We start from the raw sequence: 15,691 nt of genomic DNA, 5'->3' as shown, positions 1-15,691 counted from the left end.
TATTATTAAATCATATTCAAAATCTGTAATTTTTTTTATATCAAAATATAAATGACCAACAGATCACTAATCCTTCTTCCTCAAATTTCGTCATTATTCGATATAAGAATCCTTGTGAAATCAAAATAAACACACACACATACACACACTTCGTCAATACGAATAATAATTCTACGAAAATCTATGCAAATGAAGATAAAAACACAAACGCCAAGAAATAAAATCAGTAGGCTATCTCTTGATCCTTTAATCCATTGGAATCAGCATTTTAGGAGCACAGGGGCTGACAGGAGAGGGCAAAAAAAAATCATTATTCTAACGCAACGTATCGACTCCACGGATCTATATCAAGCACACTCGTCAAAATACACCCCTGACATCGCTCTATGAAGCACCACCCCACTCTTTTCCCTTCCTCTCTCTCCTCACTCCCTCTTACCTATACATTGACATTGTCTTTCCCTTCTACGCTATAACCCTCGCCCTCGCTATTCCCCCGAGATGGGAAGGGGAGAGGAAAATTTCCCTTCCACCTCGTTTTTCCCATTCCTAAAATCCCTACTTCTCTCCCAGGCAGCTCATTTCTGTCCGACTCCGTTGCGTCTAACTACCTCCCCCCGCTCTCCTCTCGAGCCCCGCTTCCTGAAACTATTCCCCTCCGTTCTCGGTAATCCCGCTTCTCACCCCCGCACAGCGCCTCGTAATCGGTCGCCTAGCCAGCCAGCCAGCCAACAGTTGAAATCAGCTGACGGCGAGCAGTTGCTACCACGGCTCCTCAAACGCGATACTATTCAGGCGAGTTGATCGCTTTGCGAGCTTTTTCGTATCATCTTCAATGTTTTTTTTTTTTTTTCTTCTTTGTGTGTGACTCTTTCTCCGTTCTCTTCTTTCCTTCTACATAACTTTAAACGATATGTCGCTTTTTTATTTTCGTTGACGGTACATTTCAGAGCTGATATGTACTTTGACGTAACTGACCGTTCAAGACGTTGATGACGACGATGACGGTTTTTCTGTGATTGTTAAATTGTCATTCGCATTTTGTCATATTTTGGGAAACATTGACACGCTTGAATCAAATGTGAGATAGATTTTAGAAAGAGAAAGAAAAATTATACGAAAGTCTACCAAAGCGAGACAAGTCGTGGCGAATGATAATTTTCGTGATTGTGTTGTGCAGTTGATAACGCAAATCTCGTAAGCTACGCCACAGTACGATGGGCGTACGGTACGAGAAAGTGAGGGAAATTCGGGAAAGGAAGGAAAATGAGGCATTCGCGCGCGAGGGCAAGTGGGACGATAGCGAAATGACGTCGAATTTACTTACTTTCTTTATCGTGTAGCAAGCTGCTGTACACGATCAGGGTGCGAGCATTTGCGCGCGCGCGCGCGTTATGTGTGTATGTGTGTGTACGCGTATTTGTGTATGTGAGGAAAATTCGAAAAATAGGATAAAATAGCAAATTGGAGTATCGGTGTCGTGAAAGAAGCGATCGCAGAGCCATTTTCGCGAATTTTCTTAAAATTATTGTTCTGTCGATAAATCATTTATTTCGTATCTATAAAGATGATGAAATTCGGGAAACGAAAAGAGTAAGATTGCCGTCTGATATAAATGCCGGTGTATTTCTTGTATTTTGATAGAAGAAATATGAGAAACAATCAAGAAAACTGATCGGATTAGCCGATATTTCAAAATGCTTTATCAACAGACTTCCTTATTTTGTTATCATGTAAATCTTTTTATATAACTCATAAATTTGTACACGTGGAAAAAACACAAAGAAAGGCAAGAAACCTATGAAAACATTAAGGACGAGACAACTCTGACTTTAGGACGCCAAGTTGTGATTATTGAAAGCGACGGAGGGGGTGCAAGAAGGAGAGAAATAGTGAAGAGAGGGAGCTAGGAGATGGGAAGGGGAGAAAGTTATGTATGAGAGTCTTTGTTACATATCTTATAGTAGCATTATATCATTCGAGAGAGAGATGAGAATTTTCCATAAAAAAACATGCTAATTAAAGACGGAGAGAAAAGCGACTTCAGGGTCGATTACACTTCGTTATACGTTGTTGTTGTACGATTCATTTAACTTAATTTCGCGTTAATTATGTGTTTACATAACAGAAAAACAAAAGGAGAGATTAACTTTATACTTTAATCTTTTAAATGTTAGTATCGCTGATCGGATAATAGCTCGGTTTATAGAATGACGTGAGTCATTCAGCCAATTGTGAAATAAGTCAGGATATGATATGGCAAGAGAATAAATTATACAATCTATGTATTTTTTCATACTTTTTTACATACGTAATCACTCACACACACACACACACACACACACACACAAACATGATTGTTATTAGAGTTAATGATTATTATAACTTAGAAAGTGTCGTTTGTGATTCGATATACATATACAGGATGTTTTAAAATTGTAATATTTACATTTAAAATCGTGTGAATATTTCAGTTAAATTTATAGATGCTGTCTACATTGAAAAAATCTAATTTCTATTTTTAATCTCTTTCCCATTAGTTATTACAAATTTATTAATATTTAATTATATTTGTTAGCATTAATTAAATTATATTTGTTTTATTACAGTAATTATTTTCTTACATGAATTTTCTTGGGGAATTCGAGTATATTAATAATTTTCGAATTAAAATAAAAAAAAAATTCTTTTTATAAATTAGATAAAAAACGGAAGTATTGTATCATGAAAAGTTTACATCAAAGGAATATTTTAAGTTATTTTTATACTATCTAATTATATCTAAGTACACATATCGAATAAACGAAAGTGGTATGTATGTATCACAATGGGCTATTACGTATATTTATGTATGACAGAGTGTGTATTCAAACTTGAACAAGACTAATAATAAATCTGAAAGAGGATTTACTCTTAGGATGCACTTGGACTAAGATAAGATCGAGAAAATGAACGTAACACATTCGTGTCAGTTCGAATATTTGTAATTATATAATTGGCACGTGGTTATGCACCGAGGAAAACTACTGGCTGAGAGAGGACTCGTTACCCTTCTAGCCAGAGAGAAGCAAATTCGAGATCAAGGTCGCCGTGATCACCTCGTTCGCGCGCCCACGAAAACGCGTCGAGATTATACAACAGAGAGAGAGAGAGAGAGAGAGAGAGAGAGAGGGAGAGAGAGAGAGGGTGAAAGAGAGAAATAAAGTTAGAGTCAAAATGCAGGGATCCAAGAATCGATTTTAGAATCTAGAGGATCTCTTGATATCTAAGAATACGATTTTCCGCTTTACTTCCCCCTTTCTCTTTTTTAACGCGATAAATTGTATTTGCAGTTGGTTTTTGAAACAAAGGGATGAGAATTGTTGAAAAATATTACTATCCAAAAAAGCTACATTAAAACATCAATTTTGAATAAATCGTATAGTATAATGAAATCAACAGTGAAATTTGTGGATAACATTTCTTCATATTTTTTATTAAAAAATTTTTTATATATGATTGTTCTCTATTTGTGTTTTTCGTAAACTTGCCAATTTTTAAAAAAATATTGAATAGCAATATATCTTGTAATGCCTTTCAAATTAATTTTTCTAATCATTTTGCATCAAAGTATTAAGTTGGAATTATAAAGTAATAGTTTATATTTATAAAATACTTTGTTTATAAGATATTTATTTGTATTAATTGTATTAATTAAAATAAAATGTGATTTTTAATAATAATTAAAAAATAACTTACTGCTTTATAAATAATTGTTTTAATTTAATTATATTAATTTATTTTTACACAAATAAAAATTATATGTGCACATAAACAATATCGAAATAAAATCGCTATTGTGTTACAGATATCGGACGATCAGGATGTTGGGCAATTTTGTCGGTTACTTGTTCGGGAGTAATTACTCCGGCACACAAGATTCGCTCGAAGAGGATCCTCGAACCCGAGGGATAATGCGGAGATTTAGGCAAGTGGAGGTCGAGAATGATGAATGGATCCTCATTGACCGAACTGGTATGTTATTTATCGTTTTTTGATTTATTTAAAACTGTGTACATATAGAGAAAGACTGTGAGAGAAAGGACTATTTTTCTCATTTTTAATTTTGATCGGAATTTTTAGAAATATTTACGTGTGATAAAGAGATAATTACAATAGTGTCTTTCATTATGCAATTATTCATGTGTCATTCATTTGATTTCTTTAGCACGTTAGACAAGAATTAATAACTTCCGGGATCTCGTTTACGAAGCGACTTAATCGTCTTTTCATTATTGATTCACGTCTTATCTATGACAGACTCTCGTTTGTGTATATAGTGAAGTGCTTTATGACCTGGAGTTATTTCTGTAATCTTAACTGCGAATGAAATCTGTTGATATGTATACCTCAATATATTATACCAATATGCCATATTTTTCTTTCCGTTTTTCTTTCCCTCTAGTATTATTTTTGAATTCTGAATCTAGTTTCTTTATACTTTTTATTTTTACACTTTATAACATCTTGATTATTGTGGCTGATTATATGCTTTCTTTTTTTTTCCAGTTGAGGGTACGCTGGAGGAGCCGTGGTATGAAATGCCACCGGCAGTGTTCACTCAAGAAGGACCCATTAAAGTAGCAACTTCACCGATGGAGAATCTGTTGATAGAGCATCCTAGCATGTCTGTCTACTCCGTCGTGTCGGGAACGTCTCCCCCTGTCACTCCGGACACTCCGCCCCCTTCGCCGGATAGATGGATAGATGGCCAAAAGGATGTCGATGTCCGGCAAACCACTGACGTTCTTCAAAACGTCCCCTCGGCGCCGACAGCTGATCTCTCGTCCTCCACGTCCTCCGCGCTTTGTACCGTATCTACGTCCTTGGATAGCAGTTTAGACCGAAGTAACATCGACGAATTATCGCGTAGAGTTGTCGCAGAATTGCAAGCCAGCCACAACGACAGACTGCCCACATCAGATAGCAATAATAACAAAACTAAGATCGGAAAACAGCTCCGGTCCGCTCAAGAACGAGCTCAAGAGGTAAACTTGATATTTTCAAGATTTATCAAAGATTCGAAGTATTTATAATGTGCATCATTAAGAAAATTTGCTATTTTTGTCTGCGCAGGTATTGCAGAAGCGCTCGACTCAGAGCCTGAAGAGGACTCGTATGGAAAGAAGCAACAAGGCACGCCAGGCAAAAGGCAAGCGGCTACGTCGTCAGGACCGTTTGCGCGTTTGCCATAGCGGTGCCAATAACAACCGAAAATGCTAGTCATCCGATCTCAAGTCAATCTGTACTTAAACTTCTTCCTAAAACAATGAACGCTATGATAATTGGGTACTTGGTGAAGTTTCGCTGCAATGATATTATTTAAAAAAATTATCATCGAAAAGTAACCTGATCCTTTACTGTTTTGTAGTATATGCTATGTCTATTTTTTCGTCAATAGTGCAAAATATTAATCTGTTTGATATAAGACAAAGTTTTAGAGTAGTTCTCAGATTAGAGTCTGGCCATTATTAGATTTTATACCGAATGTGTGCGTGTGTATGTGTATTCATGTGTGTATGGTGATAGTGTTTAGTATAATAATAATTGTTGTAGAGTTCACTCTAATCTTTTGATACATCTTGCAAAAATGGATGATTGTTGTATACGTGATTGTAATTTAATGATGCGCCAAATGACATCTCGATGACATTTTTTTCGTTAACGATGAAAAGAAAATATTTCAAGTCTATATTTAGCCTATAGTTCGAGTTAAATCAATTAATAAAAGTTGAAAATGGTCAGACTCTTAATCGAGAACTAGACGGCTTGATCTGTCCATTGTTCTGTCGCAAGCTGGAATAGATAACAAAGCGCTCTGTAAAACTGACAAATGTTTGCAATTTATTATATATAATTCTCGATTTATTTTAACTATTTATTTAAATGAAAATATATGTGCAGTAGAAGAAAAAGAATTGTTTGTAACCAAAATGTGAGATAGTTGAGGGACTTGTAAGAAATTGCTGCTCAAAACAATGATCTCAATTTGATCAACCGATCCGGAGTTCATTATAACGAAATTTTACTCGTTAAATACGTTCTTGTTCGCACAAGTGTGTGAAGAAGTGTGTACATTTGATGATTATGATAAAACATATATATGTGACATGTTTAACCCTTTCTAGAAAAAATCATAAACACAGTTTAAAGAATATGTTTGACATTATAAAGTCTTTTTTTATCCCCTTTTTCACATAATAAGATTATTTACATAAGAATCGTCACATAAATCCTCTACATATTTTTTTAAACTCCAAGGCAATCCATATATTAATGCAATCATTATATTAAGGAATAAAAAATATATTAATCACAATATTATTTCTAATAAGATATAAAGATATAAAGTAAATCCTTGTCCTTATATTTATAAAATCCTTGTCCTTATATTATATAAAAAAACAAAAAAACAAGTAATTTTTAAGCTATAGTTAATGATATTGAGTGTTGATAAATCAGTCTCACGAAATAAATTCTTATCAATTTATTTCAATAAAATATATTCTAGAAAAAAATGAGAATATATTAATGTACAAAATAATTTTTTAAAATTTGTGGCCTTGTACAATTGACCGAAGCAATACTTGAGAAACGTAACTTCTTGAAAGGGTTAACAGGGTCCTCGAGCAAACAAGTCACAAGGACGTATATCGATATCCGTATAATTAAAAGAGATATATTTGATCTGTCCAATTTTATTAGTTTTATTTAATACTAAATTTTTATTAATTATATAATTAATTATTTGACATAATGTGCGTAAAGTGTATGTACACGAACCAAGTCACAAATCGCACGAAGCTCTGAATATTATTTTATACCTTCCATAATCTATCTTTTGGTTCTTAGTAAAACTATTATTATTATTATTATTATTATTATTATTATTATTATTATTAATAATAATAATAATAATATATTAGTTTTATTTGTGCATCTTACATACATATAATTCCTTATGTCAATTTAGTTTTAAAATTCTCGGACTCTCACAGATTCCTAGGTCATCAAATTGTTAAACAGTTAAAATCCCAGGATTCTGCTTAAATTTTTACAGGATAATATATATATTTGATTTTTCGTTTGTTCTTGGATTCTGAAATACTAGAATATATTATTAAAATAAATTGAATTGATTACAATAGTTTTTTTTTAGATCTGGTAAATTATATTACATTTTCATATATTTAGTAAAATATTGAAATATCTAAAATCTTTTGTCCTTTCTCTTTAGATCCTAGATTTTTATAGCTACAACTATAGATTATTGATTTTTAAAGTTATAAATTTCAAGGATTATTTAAGCTTTAGAAGATATTTTTTAAATATATTATATCCATAGATTATACACATGTATAATAATATATACATAATAAAAAAATATTATATAACATAGTATATGTAGTCATATATATAATCACGTATTATATATATATATATATGTAAAATACATAATCATATATATATACATATATATATATATATATATATATATATATATATATATATTTATATATACACATATATATGTATGTATGTATATAGTATTATAAATGGATACAAAACGGACTATGTAAAGACAATGTGTAATTTTAATTATTGGATTTTGAAAAATTTCTATACCCTGGGATATTTCTGATTTCACGAATTGATTGAACTCTTGATTTTCTGAGAGATTCTTGGATCCTTATTCTATTGTCTAGATAGAATTGCACCTTTGAATGATATTTTCGAATTTGTAAATTGTACGCTTAGATTTTCAGATCCTTGAGTAATGAATCTATGTTATTCATTTTCCATGGATCTTTTCTCTTTTTTTTCCTCGGATTTTCTCATGCGTCCTTGAACGTTATACATACCAGGATCTTAGGATTCTCTGATTGATGCACTATGAAAAATGTATCGCAATTGTATTATATATATAATACCGTTTTATAGTTGCCTATTATTAATTAACATATTACGATGGCATAGTGTTCAAAATAAAGGATTCCTCTTGTCTCGAACAAATCTTTTTAATTCATTGATTTTTTCCCTACTTTTTCCTACTAATTTATATTAGAAACAAAATATAATGGTACCCTATCTATATTGGCGCTCTGAAAAAAATGGTCTTCTTCACTTTCATTTTATTAAAAAAAAAAATTATATAAAAAATATAACTACAGTATTTCCCTTTTCATCTGACTCTTTCCCCTTCAATCTGTCCGGAATAAGTGACCCTCCCGGTAATTTATTAACGCTTTGAGAGCGATTAAACCCAATTTACAATGAATATATATTTTAATCAAAAATAGAGTGAGAATATGATTAATATAAATAATGTAAAGTACATTTTCCGTTTTTGACACTTTTATTTTTAAAGTACAAGATTCTTTGCCCCGATCAATCAATCAAACGATTATTCAAAGTATTTCATTAATTAATATATATATATCTATATCTATCTATATATATATATATATATATATATATATATATATAATACTTCAAATATCTCTAATAATCCAACAACCTCCGATACACTAGTATAAAGTAAATTGGGGATAACAACCCTGCTTTTGCTGGCTAACCCTGCGGGAATCCGGGATCATCAAAATTTTTTTTAGGGGGAGAGGCAAGATTTCCTAATCGCGTGCTCTAAAAGTAAAAGCAATTTATTATAAATATCTTCTATATGTTATATATTTAAAAATTAAGAAAATTAATTTAAAAAAATTTATTTCATGTCGCATGTGCATAAAAATACTTCAGTAATAACTTATTATCGCTGTCCGTAGTATATACTAGAATGGAAAAACATTACATGTAATAGCTAATAAAACATTAATGCATAATATTTCTCTGCAATTTTGATTCACAATTAAAAATATAGGACATGCACCAACCGGTTTATCGTGGCATCAAAAATTGAATTTGGTCATGCAATTTTGCCAACTCTGAAATGGATCTATTATAATTAACTGTACGAGCTAGGAAAAGTTTTTTTTTTTATAAAAAGAAAACGGCAGTATGACCTCTCTCTAGCTTCTCTCTTGTTAGAATGCATTCGGAGATTCCACGCGTAAGGTAGAATATCATTGAATTAACCAATCAGGACAAAGTAATCCTGGTTCCTTTTGTTCTGATTGGTCAATTAAACTTTACTATTTTATTCCACGAATAAGATTTTTTTGAACGTATCCTTAAAAATGCTATTCGTAATGCAGCTTGTATGACTCTTCTAATTATCTTGTGTCTTGTGGAGGATTGCTTTAAAATCGTTCGAAGTCACGCACAAAGCGCAATGGCTTATAAGCAAATACTGCGTTCTGATCTTCAGGATCTTCTGGATAAATACAGAGAAATACGCGATGTAAGTGAAGGACTAAACTTTTTATGCCTCCTTATATAAAAGACATTCCAACTGATTATCCATAATCGATATAGATTTGATCGATAGCTTGGATTTCTGATACACTAGAAATATGTAAAATCAATCTCTTTAAAAAATTGAAAGATGGAAATGAAAGATAGATACATAAATAGCACAAAATTATATACCCCGCTTTATATTTTAATCCTCGATATAGATATCGTAAATTCTGTTAAACTTTTGTTACCGTCATATATATCATAGTATAAATCTCGTTAAAAATAATTAAAAATTGAAAGATTTTAATTGGATCCACTTCTTTATTAATGCCAAAGTTTCTTTATTTTCTTTTACATATATATTTTTTTGTCATTAACACTAATTAAAAAACACATTTATTATATATATATATATATATATGCTATCCCAATGAGCAGACAATATTTTTAAAAATGTTTTTGAAAATGTTTTTAAAAACATTTTTAAAACATGAATAATAAATATTAAAAATATGTTTAAAAATGATATTTGCTCATTGGATATTAATATAAATATATTTTTTAAACGAGGATTAAAAGAGGACTTAAAATTATTTTAATGTTTTTAAAAAAGAATTAAAGGTATGAAAAATTCTTTCTATGCGCGGCAGAAATATACCGCGCTACACATTTTTAGCGAGATGCAGCAAAGATCCTTAAAATGCGAGCGCGAAAAATTGCAACAGATAAAGAATAAATTTAAGAATTTGCTTCGCTGGTTAATGAAACGCGAGGAACGGTACAAGACATCCTTGGATCGCTTGGAAAAGGAGAACGAACAACTGCGCTGTGTCCTAGCCGCTACACAACGAGAACGTGAACGAGATGAACTCTTAAACAATGACAAAGGTAAAAAAGTGTTTAATTTTTTTTTAAATCGCGATTGTGTATAATATCTTTTCATGAACATAAATAATAGAAAAGTTGTAATTAAAACTTCACAATTTTTAATATGCTTTGGCAAAAATACTTAAAGAGAATGGTGAAAATTTTTATATATATGTTTAAAAATTATATATCAAAAAATTGCATTAAATAATACATACAATAATAATACAAAAAAATTTATTAATACAAACATTAAATAAAATTTAATAATACAATTTGAAAAAATTGGTATAAAAATTCATAAAAAAAAACAAACGAGAGAATAAAAATGGAAACTAAAAATTAGTTTGCTACAGTTTCTAAATTGCAGGACGAAATCGATGTTTTGCGCGTGCAATTAGTACAGTTCGAGGATAAGCACAAACAGCAATTAATGTCCCAAGATAAACGTTATGAGGACGAGATTTTGAAGTACAAACGTCTTTTGGATAGCGCCAATGCAAAATTGCTTTTGGTATTAATTATTAATTTTTTTTTGCGTTTATTTATTTCATAAATTTATCAAAATTCTCTGTAATATATATGACAAAAAAAGAAAAAAAAAGAAAGAGATTTATCGGTATAATCGATATCAATTGATAATTATTTATTTAGTTAAACTACAACTTAAAAAATCAGCATGTTATATCTTGAAAAGTAAATTACATTTGTTTATCGCAAAGAATCAAAATATACCCTCAAAGAAAGTTCAAGGAATGAAGAAAAGATCGTGGAACGTAGAACATCCTGCTCTTATAAATGATGAAAATATGGAAAGAAAGATAAACCAAAAAGTCAAGTAAGAAAAATTATTTTGTTTAAATTCGGTTTTTTAAATTTAGATAATTATTAAATTATTCTCGAAAACATAATTTTAATATTTGAAAATTTATGTAACTATATTATATTAAAAGATTTTTTTTAAAATTCTCTGATGGAAAAATTTAATAATATAAAATTACGATTTTTTTAAGATGGCCTGCTTTAGAGATTGTTAAACTCCGTAAAAAAAGAAAATTATTTCAAAAAGACGACGAAACTGTGATTGACATTATTTAAAAATGATTACTTACGTTACTTGCAAATTATTATAAATATATATATATATATATATATAAATTAATAAATTAAAATTCTTATATATATATATATAAGAATTTTAATTTTTATTACAACCTACATATTTTTAATTATAATATAAATACGATATACATATATATATGTATGTTTATGAGCACAAACAATTTAATAATATTTCATTTCTTAATATTTTGAATGAAGAAATCATAAGAGCGTTAATATAATTATAAATTAATAAAATAAATTAACGTAATATAATTTTTTAAACATCTAATACAGTAACACACATACGAAAGCAAAACAGATATTTGTGAATTACTGACTAATAAATAATAATAACAATAATAAAAACAATTTAATTACAAAGTTTTTTTCGATTAGAAACCCTTAATTAATTAAGAAATTTTAATTGAGCATATATAACACTATTGTATATATGTAACATCTTAGCATCAAGTAATTCATCTCTCATATCTATTTCTGATCCGAGACAAACCTATTTTTTTATTTCTTAATTCGACGATTGAGTGAGTTCCAGCTATTCGTATAGTCAATCTTCAGATGGCCATATGTATTTAAATATCCAATATGTGGTGAGCAGATTGCTTCCGCTATATATTTGTCTTTATCTGTGTGAATTGCATGTGGCAAGCATCTTTCTTCTTGCAGGGGATATCTAGAAATTTCTTAAACAAATAAATTTTACATAAATTAATAGAGAAAGAGATAAGAAGGAGAAAAAGAGAGATCCATATACATTTCAAAATTAGTGAGTATATTTCAATATATGTATATATCTTTTTTATCTTTATTTTTTCTTCAAATTAAATCAAATATAAATATACAGTCAATCAATTCCCAAAAAATAAATGCTAAAAATCACGTTATTGTTTCACAAAGTATTACGTGCGCTGTATTCTTGTACTGTGCATCGAGAAATTCATGTTGAATATAAATCGAAAAAAAATGAAAGATGCCACAGATATACTTTTACATTTTTTTTTTCGTAAAAAAAATCAAACTTCGCACTTCACAAAAGTCTCGATCATTATAATATTCACCGAGAACAATTGATGTGCGCGCGTGAACGCTGCAAAATTCGCGCACGATTTAATATCTAGAAGAGAAAGTCTACATGATGAAAATTACAATTACACGGTGAAGATCGATTCGTACATTGATGTACGGATTCACGCATGAACGCATCGCAACAGGGGATTCTTGCGACATCGCGTCGCGCTATAAGACAAAATAATGTAACGACAGCACGTATAAAAACTTTCTAACGCGTTACGGACCATAGAAATTGTTCGATTTCTCGAGATGCATTTCGAATGGAAAACTACGGAAAATATCTGACCATTTTGTTCTTTTTTTTTTCTTCAGTAGAGCGTGAAATCTGCAGAATCAAACTCGCCCTATTTTCCAGTGGCATACAATCACATTAAAGACTACATATTCAATAAATTTATAAAATTTTTAAAAATATTAATACATACATGTTTATTACAACATGTTTAATTCTAGTTTTGAAATTTATATAAAATGTATCAGGTCATTAAAATAAAATTTAAAATTTTCAAGTTGTAATGCAAAGTGTAATTTGAAACACATTTTAAAGTCTACAATTAAATCATTAAATTTAAAGATCTATTAATTTTTCGAATAAAAAACTAAAAAGTTGATAAATGACATATTGTGTTATGAAGATGGCTACTTCATTTTTTATTACAAGTAGAAATTTAAGTATTTTTTGATCATTTAAAATGAAATAACAATTTTATATTCAGTGTTATATTTAAAAAAATGATATTATTTATGAAATAAACCAATAGTCGCTGTTTTGAAAAAATACAGTAAAAAAAGTTAAGCAAACATATTTTAATATACAAATAGCTAAAAAATACTTGTAAAAATGTCAAAAATTAAATGTTAAATATTAAAGTGTTAAATAATTTTCAGATGACTCTGAGCTAGTATACACGAATCTTACCGAATAATCCAGGCGTGTAAACCGGAAACGATGCAGTATAATCCATTCCCTCATCGTAGATAGCTTGCTGATAATAGATGCCATTGTTTGTTGGCTTAATTGGTCTACGGTACAGTTCCTGCGCGTATGGGGAACCATCGTATTCTCTCAATGAGGGTAAGGCATACCTGGAAAATTCGTTAAAAAACCAATTGATTAGCAGCGAAGAATAGAAAAAACGAGAATAAACTTCAAATTCCACTTTGAAAATTTGACATCACAATCTAAAATTAAAAGTATCAATCTTTAACAATTTGTAAAAATTGATCTATACCTAATTACCTCAGTTTCCAAGATACCTAACTATCTCAGTTTCCTATCAAGAGTTTCAGAATAATATTTTCAATTCCTAAAAATTTAATTCAAACCTTTTTGTTTTATTCTCTTAAATTTCTTAAGTTGTGTGCACCATTTATATTTAATAATAATTAATGGTTGTATAATTGATTATTATTATTATGTATAGATGTTCGATGGCATTAATATTAGCTATTAATATAAATTAATAATAATTTAATAATTTCAAATGTGTATTATATAAATATTAAGATTTGAATCTACGTTATTAGAGAGAAGAGTGATTTTAAATTACGTACATAGATTTCTGATATAAAAAATTTTCTTTTTTCTAAATTATATCTCGCACGATATATACAATGAGAAAAAAAACTTATATGTTTGATATAGCCTAATATGTAGTTGCAGACCCTTAATTTTACATGTCGGAGTTTCTCTCATGTATTACCAGTATTCCGAGAATGCTCGCGTTTCGCGGGAAGAACGCTCGTTCGTGGGAGGACATCGCGTTCGGCGCGGCACGTCGGCGACGCTATGACGGCGTAGGTAAGCGTAATTCTCCAAGTCCCACGGGTCCACGTAATGACGACTGCCAGCGTCGCTTGCGGAACTGCCAGAGGTCGATTTTCGGGAGTCGACCGAGCTCCAATAAATGGACGATTCCGCTGGCATTCTGTGTGTTTTTCTCACTCTACCTCGGGAACGTAATGAAATATTTTTTTGAAGAAAAATATTGCTAAATTCTTCTCGCATTTCTATATTGAATTTTTTTATGTAATATATATTTAATCCATATATATATATTGATCTAGCTAATGACAATATTATTAAAGTATCATCACGAGCATTGTATTTACTTTAACATCGCAATTATTAATTAATGTCTAATCAAAATCGTTGTTTTTTCATTAATAACAATTATACTATACAAAATACACATTTATTTAGAATTTTCTTCAATTTTCTTTTCTTATATTTTTCCATATATTTGTTTATGAAAAATTATCTTACCTGAATAATTGGAAATCTTCTTTTTGCTCTTCGTCTTTCCACGTGAAATCTTTAGATGAACATGGTAAAAATATTTATTACACTTAACAAATATTTAATGAAATTAATTCATTATTAATTCGACATTAATTAATTTTATATTTAATAAATTTCTTTTCGTTTTCTTCACGTTTCTATTTGTATAAAATATTTCACTTTTTTCCCCATTTTCTTCAAAATAATTATATATATTCATTTATAAATACGATTTATAAATACGAATATTTAATTTGTGTTATTTATATTTTTAGTATTAAATCTTGCATGTTATATATAGTATATGATCGCGATTAGATATTTACAGCTTTGTCGTAATATCACGCCGATTCAAGTTGCTCTTCCTTGGGCTTTGTGCAAGAGTTGCGTACGCTGCGAGTGCAGTTTTGCTTCTGCGTTCTGCGGCCCGCAAAAGCAGAAATATTTCCCGCTGCGCTCTTCTTGGTGAAACTTCGCGTACACTTTCACGCTTGCACGCGAATCTCGTGGCCTAATCATCATATTCTGAATTCTGAATCCCATAATGATGTATCGAGAGGAATTAGAGCACGCACGTGTGTACGACTCAAGGACACACTACTTTCGACAGCAAGTGCTCGGACTATTCGGATCTCTTTTCACGATTTAGACAATTTAACTATGAGATACATATCTCTTATTTGAAAAGTAGAAAAGATTTTATTACACAATTCGCATTCTGAATTCCGAATCGCTAATCTTTAATTTAAAATATTAATAGACTTTCAAATTTTTCTTGTTTTTAATTTTTTAGATGCAAAAAGCATTAAATTATATATCTAAGTTACACTATTATAAAATTTGAGAATTATTTAATATTTCATGCAATTGTATGTTTGTATGCAATTGTCAGATTCTTTAATTGTTAGGTTTCTAAGTACATTTTTAATTTTATTAATGAAAGATTTTTTGGGA

At 30.0% G+C, this 15,691-nt stretch overlaps 3 protein-coding genes across 5 annotated transcripts; 2 read left to right on the top strand and 1 right to left on the bottom strand.

Annotated features, from left to right (window-relative positions):
* The first annotated feature begins 615 nt into the window (after positions 1 to 615).
* On the top strand, positions 616 to 8,052 carry LOC126855205 (tumor protein p53-inducible nuclear protein 2). 2 transcript variants are annotated; one of them, XM_050602630.1, is made up of 4 exons: positions 616 to 795; positions 3,848 to 4,014; positions 4,549 to 5,027; positions 5,116 to 8,052. In XM_050602630.1, exons 2-4 carry the CDS (start codon positions 3,864 to 3,866, stop codon positions 5,260 to 5,262), a joined length of 777 nt encoding a protein of 258 aa, XP_050458587.1. In that variant the 5' UTR covers positions 616 to 795; positions 3,848 to 3,863; the 3' UTR covers positions 5,263 to 8,052. The 2 variants fall into 2 exon arrangements, with proteins under 2 accessions (XP_050458587.1, XP_050458586.1); XM_050602629.1 differs by lacking the exon at positions 616 to 795 and adding an exon at positions 1,899 to 1,930.
* Positions 8,053 to 9,300: 1,248 nt separating this feature from the next.
* LOC126855017 (uncharacterized) lies at positions 9,301 to 14,251 on the top strand. 2 transcript variants are annotated; one of them, XR_007688180.1, is made up of 6 exons: positions 9,309 to 9,397; positions 10,073 to 10,284; positions 11,911 to 11,975; positions 12,052 to 12,151; positions 13,345 to 13,531; positions 14,114 to 14,251. XR_007688180.1 is itself a non-coding variant. In XM_050602287.1 (4 exons), the coding sequence occupies exons 1-4, from the start codon at positions 9,329 to 9,331 to the stop codon at positions 11,103 to 11,105; spliced, it is 585 nt and encodes a 194-aa protein (XP_050458244.1). In that variant the 5' UTR covers positions 9,301 to 9,328; the 3' UTR covers positions 11,106 to 11,285. The 2 variants fall into 2 exon arrangements, 1 of the variants encoding a protein (XP_050458244.1); XM_050602287.1 differs by lacking the exons at positions 11,911 to 11,975; positions 12,052 to 12,151; positions 13,345 to 13,531; positions 14,114 to 14,251 and adding exons at positions 10,620 to 10,777; positions 10,986 to 11,285 and having other exon boundaries at positions 9,301 to 9,397; positions 10,047 to 10,284.
* On the bottom strand, positions 11,595 to 15,462 carry LOC126855018 (uncharacterized). Its single transcript, XM_050602288.1, has 5 exons — positions 15,064 to 15,462; positions 14,723 to 14,771; positions 14,160 to 14,402; positions 13,376 to 13,542; positions 11,595 to 12,068 (listed from the first exon to the last, which is right to left on the bottom strand). The coding sequence occupies exons 3-5, from the start codon at positions 14,381 to 14,383 to the stop codon at positions 11,887 to 11,889; spliced, it is 573 nt and encodes a 190-aa protein (XP_050458245.1). The 5' UTR covers positions 14,384 to 14,402; positions 14,723 to 14,771; positions 15,064 to 15,462; the 3' UTR covers positions 11,595 to 11,886.
* Positions 15,463 to 15,691: the final 229 nt, after the last annotated feature.

Source organism: Cataglyphis hispanica, chromosome 15 (assembly GCF_021464435.1).
Source record: "Cataglyphis hispanica isolate Lineage 1 chromosome 15, ULB_Chis1_1.0, whole genome shotgun sequence".
NCBI lineage: Eukaryota > Metazoa > Arthropoda > Insecta > Hymenoptera > Formicidae > Cataglyphis > Cataglyphis hispanica.
The sequence above is the reverse complement of the archived record's forward strand: the minus strand, read 5'-3'. Positions and strand labels throughout refer to the sequence as shown.